The sequence below is a fragment of the Bufo gargarizans genome, chromosome 4, assembly GCF_014858855.1.
Source record: "Bufo gargarizans isolate SCDJY-AF-19 chromosome 4, ASM1485885v1, whole genome shotgun sequence".
In the NCBI taxonomy this organism is placed as follows: domain Eukaryota; kingdom Metazoa; phylum Chordata; class Amphibia; order Anura; family Bufonidae; genus Bufo; species Bufo gargarizans.
Window position 1 is genome coordinate 276,604,307 of NC_058083.1, and position 14,984 is coordinate 276,619,290.

The 14,984-nt window shown below is 40.7% G+C and overlaps 1 protein-coding gene across 1 annotated transcript in view; it reads right to left on the reverse strand.

Annotated features, from left to right (window-relative positions):
- The window catches only part of LOC122935000 (gamma-aminobutyric acid receptor subunit rho-2-like), a 95,948-nt gene extending 83,972 nt beyond the window's left edge, over window positions 1–11,976 (reverse strand). Inside the window, exons 1-2 of the mRNA XM_044290708.1 lie at window positions 11,846–11,976; window positions 4,137–4,243 (exon numbers count right to left, since the gene is read on the reverse strand). Coding sequence (XP_044146643.1) covers window positions 4,137–4,243; window positions 11,846–11,961 — 223 coding nt within the window. The 5' untranslated portion in view covers window positions 11,962–11,976. The remainder of the gene's footprint in view (window positions 1–4,136; window positions 4,244–11,845) is intronic.
- Window positions 11,977–14,984: the final 3,008 nt, after the last annotated feature.

The window sequence follows — 14,984 nt, forward strand, 5'->3', positions numbered from 1 at the left end:
GCAGGGCAGGACATGGTCCTTAAACTTGGCTGCGCACCATATCCCCTCTTCTACTGTACAAGACCCCCTTCTCTCATCCTTTCACTCCCCTGGACCCTCCCTGGCAGCATCCCCGCACTGGTCCACTGGATCTTCATGGGATGGCTCCCATCCACAGGCGCCTGAAACAATACCCCCCTGGCCCCAAGAACACAACTGATCCCGCAGCCATACCCCCCAGGGGTCTCCTTTGCACTCCTCTTTATAAAAGAAAATAGAAGACAGGAGGCCAGGCCTCGTGTGTGTGGCTGTATAACAGTTAAATCGCACTATATATAAGAAGCGCTTACCATTTGTAGTTGTGATGAGCCACAACAACTGTAGACAGCCTTGCTGGTATTTTCCCGTCCAGCTTGCAGGATCCTGTACTGCTGCCAAGGTATTTTTCTCTGCCAGATGTGGCAATAGAAATAAAACTTAAAGCAATAAAAAGGGGGGATTTTGAACCTTTTGTAGCGGCACTGTAAACAGGAGAATACGTGCCAGGTAATATTATTAAAGGCAGACTTACGTACCCTCATCTGCTCATTACCCTCTAAGGCAGGCCTGTCCAGTTTTGCTACCAACATCTTACGAGAATGTGAACAGGAATTCTCCCAGATCCGCTCTTAGGTGGCAGCAGTTGACACAAGAGTGAACTCTGTCACACAAGACCATACCGCCATGACAGCGGCTGTCAAAGCCCTACAAGATAAGAGCCAAACTCATGATGCCCAACTCTATGTCCTACAACAACATCTGGATGATGTAGAGAATCGCAGTCGCCGCAACAATATATGGATCAGAGGTCTCCCAGAGTCAGTAGCAATGGCTGACTTACTACCCACGATTGTGGGAATATTCAACATCATTATGGGGCGCCCACCAAGTACTCCCATAGAGATTGACAGGGCCCATCGTGACCTCAGGCTTCCTAATCCAGATGGCGCTAGACCTAGAGATGTCATTTGCAGAATCCATTTCTACGCAATTAAAGAGCAAATCCTAAACAAAGCTCGACAATCATCTCCCTTGTCTCACGAAGGGACCCCCATCACGCGCTACAAGACCTTTCTCGTCATACTCTGTCACAGTGGGCTGCCCCTACGTCCTCTACTGGACCTTCTCAGGGACCGTGGAATCCCTTATCGCTGCGGCTACTCATTTGCCATGTTGTTGCTCTCCGTAACCCCATGGACCTTCTGCACTTCCTTCAATATACTTCCATATAGCTGTTTATGACCAAATATGGGTTATTGCTATACCTGACAGACATCTCTGTGGTGCTTTTACTCCTGTTAACCTTGGTGAAAATGGCATTTTTAATTTTCACACGCCAATTCTAATTTTATGAAATATCAGTGGGGTCAAAATGTTCCCAACACCCCTAGATAAATTCCTTCAGGGGTATAGGTACTTTGAGCAGGTTTTTGGCATCTCAAGGCCTCTGAAAACCTAAAATGATGTTTAAAAACTTACTAAAAGTTGAGACTCCATAATCCACAAGTAGCACATCCATTTCTACAGCTGGAGTTTGAGTCAAGTAGCACTCTAAGCATCATATGGAATATTTATATAAACTGCTGAATTAAGGGAATAAATATTGAGTTCTTTTTTTATCACCTGTGTTCCAATACTAAAAATATACAATAAAAATTTTTTCAATAATTTCTGTTGACCAACTTCCTAAATGCCAATACATTGAGGGGTGCAATTTTTTTTTTATACGGGAACCACGCTGTATTTTTGACAGTTTATGAGAGTAGTTGGAATGAAGAACCATAAACGTGGGGAACCGAGTTGATATCCAGCTCTCGGAAGTGGCAATCACAAGTCCGTACTTCACATACAATGAACCTGCTATCCACCTCCAGCCTGTCGTCAGATCTCACCTTGAGCCACCGACCGCCCACTCCAAACTGGGTCAAGATTACCTTCACAAAAGGACAGAGAGATGGTGCAGTACCCTCAACAATCAGAGGTAACCAAGTTTTATTGTACTCACATATTCCAAAGTTTTCACATGCATATAAGAATGCCCGACCCGGGTTTCGCAGTTAGCTTCCTCAGGGGCTGCGGTACAGCACCATCTCTCTGTCCTTTTGTGAAGGTAATCTTGACCCGGTTTGGAGTGGGCGGTCGGTGGCTCAAGGCGAGATCTGAAGACAGGCTGGAGGTGGATAGCAGGTTCATTGTATGTGAAGTACGGACTTGTGATTGCCACTTCCGAGAGCTGGATATGAACTCAGTTCCCCACGTTTATGGTTCTTCATTCCAACTACTCTCATAAACTGTCAAAAATACAGCGCGGTTCCCGTATTTAATTTTTTACTTTGTACTAAGGAGATTGAACCTACCCTATTAAGGGCACCGCTGCTTTGTCCAGTATTTCACACCAAATATCACTTGTTTTACTTATAAGGGAGTGAGTTATGGGATGTTACTAATACGTAGGCCTCTCAAAGCCACTCCAGAACTGAACTAGTCCCTTAAAAATAGGCTTAGGATGTATTTTTTTATATATTTGATAAATTGCTGCTAAACTTATAAGCCCTTTAACATGTTTTGGAAAATTATACCAAACTGGACATATGAGAAGTTTTAACGATGTTCTCAGGGATTTATATATTGATGACCTATCATCATGTTTTAGGTGTAGAAAATGGTCTAAATTTAAGCCAGCAAGGAAGCTGGCTTACATTTAGACTGGCACTAGATGCGCCGAAGTTATGTAGAGGCCTGCACTTTACTTCATAACTTCAGAAAATCCACCACCAGCTATAGGGGTTATTAAGACCAGCGTCTAAAACGCCAGTCTTAATAAATGACCTCCAAAATATATTGGCCAACATTTATCATTAACATAAGTGTGTCATGCAAAAAAACTTGCTTAGATAAGTAAAAACATTCCAGAGTTATTGCCACATAAAGTGACACATTATAGATTTAAAACATGGGCCAAAAGTGGCCAAAACTGTCTCAGTCCTTAAAGGGTTAACATCCAAAACTCGTATTAATCATTACTCATAAACATTATGAATTGTCACAATTCACAAATATATTTTGCTACATGCACTTTTTTAATTGTAATTTTATTAAAGATTTTTCATTTTGAACAGGAATTACAAATAATCAGGATCAAAGGCAGAAAGATCAACCAACAAAACAGCATCAGCAATGCAGAATCAATAGCTTCCAAAAGTGACCACTGTCAAAAAAAATCTAAAAAAAATCTATTAGAAATCAATTTATCGAACTTCTAGATGCTATCATTATTATATTAGGTGTCCTAACTATTAGGAATCACTGAAGAAACTCTTAGTAGGACGTCAATCAGAGGTTGCCAACTGAAATGGAAAAACAATGGCAAGGGAAAAAAACAGTCATGACTAATGACAAGACAGACATGGTAAGAGTAGAGTACAGGAAGGATGAAGGGAAAGGATTATTTCCCAAACTCCAGGGTCACATTTGTCTGGCAACCCAGTAAGAATCCAAAACATGCCAGATAGGGAGAAGGTTCACTTTATCTTGCACTAATGTAGTCACGCATTCTATAGTTCTGACCTCCGCCACCCTAGTATATAGATCCGAAATACCTGGAGGATCAGTATACTTCCAAAACCAGGCATAAAGGCAGCGAACTGCCGTCAGTACCTGTAACAACAATTTAAGCGAGTACTTCGCAACTGGTGTGGGCGTTATGTTCAGTAGATATGATAAAGGGTCAAGGGGGATATTGCAGCCCAAGAGGTCATAGAGGAGAGTGCTAACATTACCTCAAAAAAGATGAATGAGTGGGCAATCCCCCAAAATATGTGGAAGAGTTCCCCCAGAAGTCCCACACCTCCAACATACCCCTGGAACTGCCAGGTTCATCCTATGGAGGAGGTCGGAAGTATGATACCAATACATATGTACCTTATACTGATTCACTTTAGATATAACGGACCATGAAGACTTCGCCACTCTCCTCCATATGAGACGCCAGGTGTTGTAAAGCAATGACCTTCCTAGATATTCTTCCCATTTAACCATATATACTGTATATGTCTAGGCATCGGATCGTGGTTCTAAAAGTATGGCTATATGCCATTTTAATGTGAATAAAATCTTACCTCCAAATGCTGGCCTCATAGTAAAATCATGTTCATCAACTCTAATCAGCTGATCATTTTTATGTTTTCGAAGTTTGGTGAGATCATGATTCTTTTTATATACATGGCTGAAAAATAAAAATGCATAATTTATCAGTTTGTAAAGATTACCTTAATCATTCCCCAGAAAAAAGGGCTTTAAAGGTGTTGTCTCACTTCAGAAAATTACATTTATCATGTAGAGAAAGAACATACAAGACACTTACTAATGTATTGTGATAGTCAAACCAGCAAAGGAGGTAATATGGACAATTTTTTCTATCACATTATACAGATACGAGGTGGCCAAGGCAGGAGATGCTGTGCATGCATGCCTATGCTCACTCCCACAGTCACGGCCACCAGACATGCTGGCGCTTTTTCCTATAGTGTGCAAGCGCTGATGGATTGCAGGGTGGATGTAACCTCTGGATACAAGTAATGCATAATGCAATGAAAAAAATGAATCAAGCCAATAAAGGAGGCAATATGGACAATACATTAGTAACTGCCTTGTATTAACTTTGTCTACATGATCAATGCCATTTGCTGAAGTGAGACAACCCCTTTAACTACAGTGGGTCCTTCAAATTATACTACTCACAAAAAGTTTGGGATATCTGGCTTTCGGGTGCAATGTATGGAAAACGTAAAAAGTTCAAGGTACAGTGATATCATATCATGAAAGTAGGGCCTTTAAGTAGAAGCATGCAATGGTGATTTTCTCATCTCTTACAATTTATTGAAACAAAAGCCAACAGTGGTCGGTATACCCACACATAAACTTGTCATCTGGCCTTGAGCATCAATTAGAGCTTGACAATGGTGTCTCATGCAGTTCACAAGTCGACTTATTGTCTTCTGATGCATGGCATCTCACTTTTGAAGTGTGGTCCTCTACACAGTGACTCAGCTGATCCTATAGGTTTTCAATGGGATTCAGGTCTGGAGAATGCGCAGACCACTCCATTTGAGGTACCCCAGTCTCCATCAGCTGTTCCCTAATGATGCAACCTCGATGAGCTGTCCATGAAGATTAAATTAGGCCTGTGTTGTTTATGCAGAGGCACAATAACATGATTAATGATGTTATTCAAGTAGTATGGGCTTGTCACTGTACCATTCACAAAGTGTACAGCAGTTCTGTATTGACTAGACACCTGCCCACACTGTAACACCACCACTACCAAAGGCTCATCTGGTGACAACAGTGGATGATGCATAGTGCTTTCCTTGATATTTCCAACATCATTTCTGCTCAGCGTGATTTGACTTTCATCAGTGAACAGCACTGAGGCCCAACACTGAGATACTCCCTGGCCCATGCAAGGTGATGATGCCTGTGGTCAGGTACCCTTGCAGGTCGTCTAGCACGCTGATTTAAACTGTTTCAAATGGTCTGATGTGACACTTGGGTGCCTCTCACCTTCCTTAAATGTGCCTGGAGTTGTGTGGCATTCATCATCCGGTTCCGCAGGGTATTGTTCACAATGAAGCAGTTATCAGTGTGGGATATGGCCAAAGGACGTCCATTTCTATGCCTTCCTTTAACTCTTCCAGTCTTTTTGTATCTCTGTTGCAACCTGCTGATGACACTATGTGACACTCTAAGCTCAGTGGCAACTTCCGTCTGAGAACATTCTGCTTGAAGACTCGCAATGGCGAGGTACTGTTGATCAATTGTTAAGTGTCATCTTGGCCTCATGATTTTAAAATGTGAACAGCATGATGAGGAGGACTGTTTAAACACCAATTTTAATTAAACCAGGAAATTTATTGGGCGATTCATGGATCAAAAAACTTGTTGAGAATTTTGCCGTTAAGTTCCTTGATAGAGAACAGAAAGTTGTGCAAAAAGTACTGAAACATTTAACAGTCGGACATGTGCATTCGAAAGTTTAGAGAAGGTCACATTAAGTTCACCTGTAAAGGTTAGAATGCATTGTAGCTTCATCCTGAAATTTCACCCACAAGCCAAATATCCCAAACTTTTTGTGAGTAGTGTATAATAGCCTCTGGTCACAAATGTTTCAACACACAATAGTATTTTTTTTTTGCACCACTGTAACTTGAAAGTAAATTCAGTGGCACAGACACTGCCGATTTGCACCGTATGAAACTGACTCGAAGATCCAGGCATTCAACATGGGTATTTCACTAGCAAAACCTGTATTACTGAAAAGCACCAGTTTTGTGGCATTAAAAATGTCACAAAACATGGTTTTGTGACTTTTTTTAGTCACAACTGGCGTTTTTACACCCCCCTCCCCAAGTTTCCAGAAAGTTGGCGTGGAAAGGGGTGGGGTGTGGGCGGGGCTATCAGCTCTAGGACAGTCATCATTGGCAGAAACTGGTGTAAATAATGAATGAAATTTAAGGCAGCCCTAAGCTGCCATAGATTTTATTTTGGAACACGGAATGCCATAGGAGGCGTGTCATTTAGGCCCTATCAAAACCAGCGTTATAAGGGCCTGGGTGTACTATACTGGATCCTAAAGAAGCTCCTGTCTTTTACAGCTTCCGGCAGCTATTGCCTTTTTTCCAGCAATTATTTATGTATTTTATATAGAACGATTTGCTTTATATTTACCGTATTTTTCGCCGTATAAGACGCACTTTTTTCCCCCCAAAAGTGGGGGGAAAATAGCAGTGCGTCTTATACGGCGAATGCAGCTTATTTTGCGATTTGCGAATCTTCGCGCGATTTTTTTGCGCAAATAATTTTGCGATTTTCAATGATACACCCGCCGCGATGCCGCGCGGCGGGTGTATCAGCTGTGAGGGAGGAGGGGCTGGGGGCCGGCGTCTGCTTTTATAATGACAGCGGGGCCCGTGCAGTGACTATTCTACTACACGGGCCCCGCTCACTGTATAATCGTATGTCTAATAGTAAATAGTTATGTACATAATCGCATAATGAGCGGAGTACTTACAACTACAAACGCTCGCCGAGAGGAGGGAGGAGGCAGGCCGGGAGGACGGGCGCTGGCAGTGTGTGAGTCATACGTCACGCGCCTGCGCCGCCCACTTTATGAATGAAGCAGGCGGCGTGGGCGCATGACGTATGACTCACGCTGCCAGCGCCCGTCCTCCCAGCCTGCCTCCTGCCTCCTCCCTCCTCTCGGCGAGCGCTTGTAGTTGTAAGTACTCCGCTCATTATGCGATTATGCACATAACTATTTACCATTAGAGATACGATTATACAGTGAGTGGGGCCCGTGTAGTAGAATACAGTCACTGCACGGGCCCCGCTGTCATTATAAAGCCAGATGCCGGCCCTCAGCCCTGTATTGAGGGTCATTCACTACAGGGACACTTATGGAGGGGATCTGTGGATGACACATAGCATAAGATGCTATATATGTGTCATCCACAGATCCCCCCCCATAACTGTCATACACAGAGACCCCAATAAGAGCCACCCACAGATCCCCCATAAGTGTCACCCACAGATCCCCCATAAGTGTCATCCACAGATCCCCCATAACAGTGCGTCACCCACAGATCCCCCATAACAGTGCGTCACCCACAGATCCCCCATAACAGTGCCATCCACAGACCACAATTAGTTCAAAACCCACCAAAAGCACACCTTTTGGTTCAAAAATTTTTTTTTTCTTATTTTCCTCCTCAAAAACCTAGGTGCGTCTTATAGGCCGGTGCGTCTTATACGGCGAAAAATACGGTATTAGTTTTATATTTCTTTATATCATTTTGTTTCTTATTTTGATATGACATTGTAATGGCCTTAAAAGCAATTATTGCTTTGCCAAAGAATTATGGTTTCAAGTTAAAATTGTCATCACAGAATTAAAGGGGTTGAAAGTTATCCCCTGTCCATAAGATAGGGAATAACTAATTGACCTCTGGGGGTCTGACCTCCAGAAATAGCCAAGCGCTGTACTCTGCCATCTCCAGCAGTCCCTTGGAGAATGAATGAAGCAGCAGGACACATGCTCCACCTGCCACTACATCAGATGAGAAAAACTGGACCCCCCATTCTTGGTTTGGTGGGGGTCCCAGTGGTTGTGTCCCCAGTGATCAGTTAAGGTCTCTTTAGACAGGGCGACAGAGCAGCAGATTATCGGGATGGAGGCGTTCCTTCCTGACAATCTGCTGCTTGCTGGTAGAGGAGACTGCTGCATTTACATGTAGAGATCTCCTCCAGAGTACGAGGAGGAGCACCCGCTAATGCAATCGCTCTTTCCCATACTGACTTGTTGTTTGCTGACAGCAGATTTTGTATACACAGACTGAAATGTATTCTGATACATGCATCATTAATTATATTTGAAATGTAGATTATGTGTTCTCACCTCATGTGATATGAAGTAATATTACGTGTGAAACATTCAATTTTCTGTATGTAATATTGAAATTTCTTTGAAAATTCTAATAAAAATTATTTTGTTCTAAAGGGCTCTTTGCAAACTAAGCACAGCCCCTTTCATATTGTAACTATTGGGACCTATGAAATTATGTAATTTCCAAACCATTTCTAAATAGTCTGTTTAGTCGTAGAGTTTATTTTTTGAAATGAAAATTCCTTGTTTTGGCTTCAGGTGATACTTTTATATGGTCAGCAATGGCTTATTCTAAAGCAGGACTTCCAAGATTTCTGTTGCTTTGTACATAAAGGCTGCATTTTACAGTTTCTATATACGTACACCACGTTAATCTGCAGAGAATTAAAAATTTTGGGAAGCCTTAAATTATTCCTAGATTTTGCTATTAATGAACTTTCAAACTCTAACAAATCCGTATTTCAGATATTAGGTTAAGTACAACATGTTTGTCGGAGATGTGCCAAGGAGAATCATTTGTGAAGAAAATGCAACTGTTTCTTTTGGAGGCTAATATACTGAATAATCTGGTTGGGTTTCTGTAAATCAGCTCTATCAAATAATCTAAAGGGACACTGTATAAATAATGTTATAATCAAGGGGCACATCAAGACCATTGACAGATTGTATGACTGGTTTAAAAGATTTAGTTTCTGATGTAACCCAGGGCACACTGAGCCAGATAATATTTCATGATTATACCATCCTATCATAGGTAAAGCCAAGATGTATTCTATGTGATAATAATGTTATTGAAATGTTATTTGTTGCCCCTTTAGAAAAAAATTATCATATTGTGAGAACATCTGAATATTTTTCAGTTACAGTGCCTTGCAAAAGTATTCACCCCCTATACTTTTTTCGTGTTTTGGTGCCTCACAACCTGGAATTAACATGGATTGTTTGAGGATTTGCATTATTTAATTTACAGAACATGCCCACAACTTTGAAGATGTTTTTTTTATTTTATTGTGAAGCAAACAAATAGGACAAAATAACAGAAAAAGTCAACGTGCGCAACTATTCAGCCCCCTAAAGTCAATACTTTGTAGAGCCACCTTTTGCAGCAATCACAGCTCCAAGTCATTTTGGATAAGTCTCTATGAGCTTGCCACATCTTACCACTGGGATTTTTGCCCATTCCTCCTTGCAAAACTGCTCCAGCTCCTTCAAGTTGGATGGTTTGTGCTTGCGAACAGAAATCTGACCACAGATTTTCTATTGGATTGAGATCTGGGCTTTGACTAGGCGATTCCAACACATTTACATGTTTCCCCTTAAACCACTCAAGTGTTGCTTTAGCAGTGTGTTTGGGGTCATTGTCCTGCTGGAAGGTGAACCTCCGTCCTAGCCTTAAATCACACACAGAGAGGTATAGGTTTTGCTCAAGAATATCCCTGTATTTAGCACCATCCATCTTTCCCTCAACTCTGACCAGTTTCCCAGTCCCAGCTGCTAAAAAACATCCTCACAGCAGGATGCTGTCACCACCATGTTTCACTGTGGGGATGGTGTTCTTTGGGTGATGTGTTGGGTTTGCGCCAGACATAGCGTTTTCTTTGATGCCCGAAAAGTTCAATTTTAGTCTCATCAGACCAGAGCACCTTCCTCCATACATTTTGGGAGTCTCCCACATGCCTTTTCGCAAACTCACAATGTGCCTTTTTGTTTTTAGCTGAAAGTAATGGCTTTCTTCTGGCCACTCTGCCATAAAGGGCAAACTCTATGGAGCGTACGGCTTATTGTCGTCCTATGTACAGATACTCCAGTCTCTGCAGTGGAACTCTGCAGCTCCTCCAGGGTTACCTTAGGTCTCTGCGCTGCCTCTCTGATTAATGCCCTCCTTGCCCGGTCCGTGAGTTGGTGGCCGGCAGGTTTGCTGTTGTGTCATGTTCTTTCCATTTGGTTATAATAGATTTGATGGTGCTCCTGGGGATCATTAAAGATTTGGATATTTTTTTAAAACCTAACCCTGACTTGTACTTTTCAAAAACATTGTCGCTTACTTGTTTGGAGAGTTCCTTGGTCTTCATGGCAGTGTTTGGTTAGTGATGCCTCTTGCTTAGGTGTTGCAGCCTCTGGGGCCTTTCAAAAAAGGTGTGTATATGTAATGACAGATCATGTGACACTTAGATTGCACATAGGTGGACATCATTTCACTAATTATGTGACTTCTGAAGGTAATTGTTTGCACCAGATTGTTTTATGGGCTTCCTAACAAAGGGGGTGAGTACATACACACATGCCAATTTTCTGTTTTCTATTTCTAAGCAATAGTTTTATTTATATATTTTTCTCATGTCACTTCACCAACTTAGACTATTGTGTTCTGATCCATCACATAAAATTAAGATTAACAAAACATTAAACTTAAGGCTGTAATGTAACAAAACACGAAAAAAGTAAGGGGGGGGGGAATTCTTTTGCAAGGCACTGTATGTTTTAAATTACATATAAAGTTAAATGAAATTATGACATTCAGATGTGTGGTATTATTGAATCATTAGACCTATGAAGCTGTGTTCTATACTGCTACATTCATACTTGTGTTACTAAATATCTATAGAATATCCATAGGATACTATTAAACAATAGCCCCCCCCCCCCCCCCCTCATACCTGCAAACCACAACCTGTCTCCAAAGCCTTCTAGCAGTCACAAGACCCAGATTCACTACTCTTTACTCCTAACTCTTGTCTTTGCACTACACTATAAAGGCATATCTCCAAGTCATTTCATTCTAGGGAACAGGAATGAGGTGTGACATGGCATCATTATTAGCAATACAGATCATTATTTCAAAAATTCTTTAAAAAACCACAGCTTTGCCAACTGTCCAGCTTATTTATTATAGATGATGAGATGGATTATATATATATATATTCACAATTGTTCAAGTGTATTATTTACTGCATGTGTCTAAGTGGTGCTGAATCACTTTTTCCCCTCTATCACTTTTACCCCTCTCTAATTCCCACATAAATACTTTAAAGACAGTATTTAAATACCAATGATACCCAGAAGCAAATCAACTGTTTGCCTCAAAATACACCAGACTAGAAACATCCTATTTTTATCCTGGGTTTATATTATCAGATTACCATGGTTTAGGGCAGTGCATACAATGTTCTAAGTAAAAACCATGTAAATCTGATATGCATTCCATATGCAGAAATATAGTGCTGTGTTATATTGTATATGGCATATACAGATAAAATACATTTGTCATTTTGCATCATAAGGTAACTCCCCATATTACTGTAATGCAATAGGTTTAGTCTAATACAGTAGGCACAGCTATGACAAAATCGCATACAAGACAGTACGTCCACTTCTAGGAATGCTTACCTGGCTTGCTTTTGCACTTCCATCTGATTTGCCCATCTTCTCCTCCTATGCTTTCTGCTTTCTGTGAGGAGGATGAGGCAGAAAATCAACAGAAGGAGTTTAAATGAATGAGGCATTTTCAGAATAGTGGATGGAAAAGGATCTGCTCTGTAGTTTCTCCCAGCAGTGGCAGTGCCTACTGGAGCACACATTGAGTCAGCTGTTTGTCCCAGGAAACATACTGGCAGGACAGATCAGCGTGCAGGCTGTGCTTCTGATTCCTGTACAGTACTACTGATATCACTGGCTTTCCTTACATGAATGATAAGCACTGGCCATTTCAAAGGGCTACTAGAAGTTGGCTGTGCTTTACTACATATCCCCCGGGGTCGAAGAACAGAGATTTCATTAAACCCCTTACATAATAGGCATGTGGTTCACAATGCAATCATGGGCACACTGGATGATTCATCAGAGCACTAATCTGGGTTAGATTTTCGTGGTAAACCACAGAATCTTTTCAAACATTTAGAAATGTGGATTTAAGATTTGTATTTTGTCATTTTAACTAGTAATACAGAACCGCATATCGTATGATCTAAAGCTCTATAAACAAAGAGATGTTAAATATCCAGAGAAAGACTGTATATTAGTTATACAGGTTATGGATAGAGTGATACGAACAGTAGTAATTCAACTGACGAAGCATAAATGTACTATGCTGCCAAACTTAGCTCTGTTTGTCTCATGAAGATGATCCTTTTTAGATTGGAGCTGGCCCAGCCCTCACATTAAGGTTCGAAAACCCTTTCAGCAGTTTTTGCTTGAGGAAGTTGCAGTTGCAGCCACTCAAATGAATAGCCGGATCCACTGAAAGGAACGCTGCCCTTCAATTGTGATTTTAGATTGATTTAGCCAAATTGATCAATCAACTTAATTTTGGTCTAAATTTATTCTGCCCAGATAGAAAGTATTCCAACTGTCCTGAAAATGTGTGGATGGAACTCGTAGGTCACCTGGAATTTATCTTTATAATCTCTCACCTTTTCATTTTTTTAATTCTTTTTTTTTTTCTCTCTTTATCTCCAAAATTCGCTTGAAGCAAATGACCAAAAACTTTTGATTTGGACACAACTAGAATTTTTGCTAAATTAGGGTTACCTTCGATTCATTTAGAATCGATTCCGTCACCTCTATCGACAACCCCTTTAAAGGCTATGGAGACCTTAGGATAGTTTGCAGATGGACTGATTTTTAACCGCATGTATCACAAAAACTGCTAAAGATTTTTAATAAAGACCAATTGAAAAAATGATTTTTAGTCCAAAATGAGGAAAATGGAATTATAAAATAAAATTTCCCCAAAGGTGTCCATAACCTTTAACCCCTTAGGGACACAGCCTTTTTACACCTTAGGACCAGGCCATTTTTTGAAAATCTGTCACTTTAAGTGATGATAACTTTAAAACGCTTTGACTTATCCAGGCCATTCTGAGATTGTTTTTTCGTCACATATTGTACTTCATGACACTGGTAAAATAAAGTTAAAAAAAATATTTTTTTTTGCATAAAAAATGTCAAATTTACCAAAAATTGGGAAAAATTAGCAAATTTCAAAGTTTCAGTTTCTCTACTTCTGTAATACATAGTAATACCCTTAAAAATTGTGATGACTTTACATTACCCATATGTCTACTTCATGTTTGAATTATTTTGGGAATGATATTTTATTTTTTGGGGATGTTACAAGGCTTAGAAGTTTAGAAGCAAATCTTGAAATTTTTCAGAAATTTACAAAAACCCAATTTTTAGGGACCACTACAGCTCTGAAGTCACTTTGCGAGGCTTACATAATAGAAACCACCCAAAAATGACCCCATTCTATAAACTACACCCCTCAAGGTATTCAAAACTGATTTTACAAACTTTGTTAACCTTTTAGGTGTTGCACAAGAGTTATTGGCAAATGGGGATGAAATTTGAGAATTTCATTTTATTGCCTAATTTTCCATTTTAACCCATTTTTTCCACTAACAAAGCAAGGGTTAACAGCCAAACAAGACTGTATCTTTATTGCCCTGACTCTGCCGTTTACAGAAACACCCCATATGTGGCCGTAAACTACTGTACGGCCACACAGCGGGGCGTAGAGTGAAAGGTGCGCCGTTTGGTTTTTGGAAGGCAGGTTTTGCTGGACTGGTTTTTTGACACCATGTCCCATTTGAAGCCCCCTGATGCACCCCTAGAGTAGAAACTCCATAAAAGTGACCCCATCTAAGAAACTACACCCCTCAAGGTATTCAAAACTGATTTTACAAACTTTGTTAACCCTTTAGGTGTTGCACAAGAGTTATTGGCAAATGGGGATGAAATTTGAGAATTTCATTTTTTTGCCTAATTTTCCATTTTAACCCATTTTTTCCACTAATAAAGCAAGGGTTAACAGCCAAACAAGACTGTATCTTTATTGCCCTGACTCTGCCGTTTACAGAAACACGCCATATGTGGCCGTAAACTACTGTACGGCCACACAGCGGGGCATAGAGTGAAAGGTGCGCCGTTTGGTTTTTGGAAGGCATGTTTTGCTGGACTGGTTTTTTGACACCATGTCCCATTTGAAGCCCCCCTGATGCACCCCTAGAGTAGAAACTCCAAAAAAGTGACCCCATCTAAGAAACTACACCCCTCAAGGTATACAAAACTGATTTTACAAACTTTGTTAACCCTTTAGGTGTTGCACAAGATTTAATGGAAAATAGAGATACAATTTCAAAATTTCACTTTTTTGGCAGATTTTCCATTTTAATATTTTTTTTTTCCAGTTACAAAGCAAGGGTTAACAGCCAAACAAAACTCATTATTCATGGCCCTAATTCTGTAGTTTACAGAAACACCCCATATGTGGTCGTAAACCGCTGTACGGTCACACGGCAGGGCGCAGAAGGAAAGGAATGCCATACGGTTTTTGGAAGGCAGATTTTGCTGGACTGTTTTTTTTGACACCATGTCCCATTTGAAGCCCTCTGATGCACCCCTAGAGTAGAAACTCCAAAAAAGTGACCCCATTTTAGAAACTACGGGATAGGGTGGCAGTTTTGTTGGTACAAGTTTAGGGTACATATGATTTTTGGTTGCTCTATATTACACTTTTTGTGCGGCA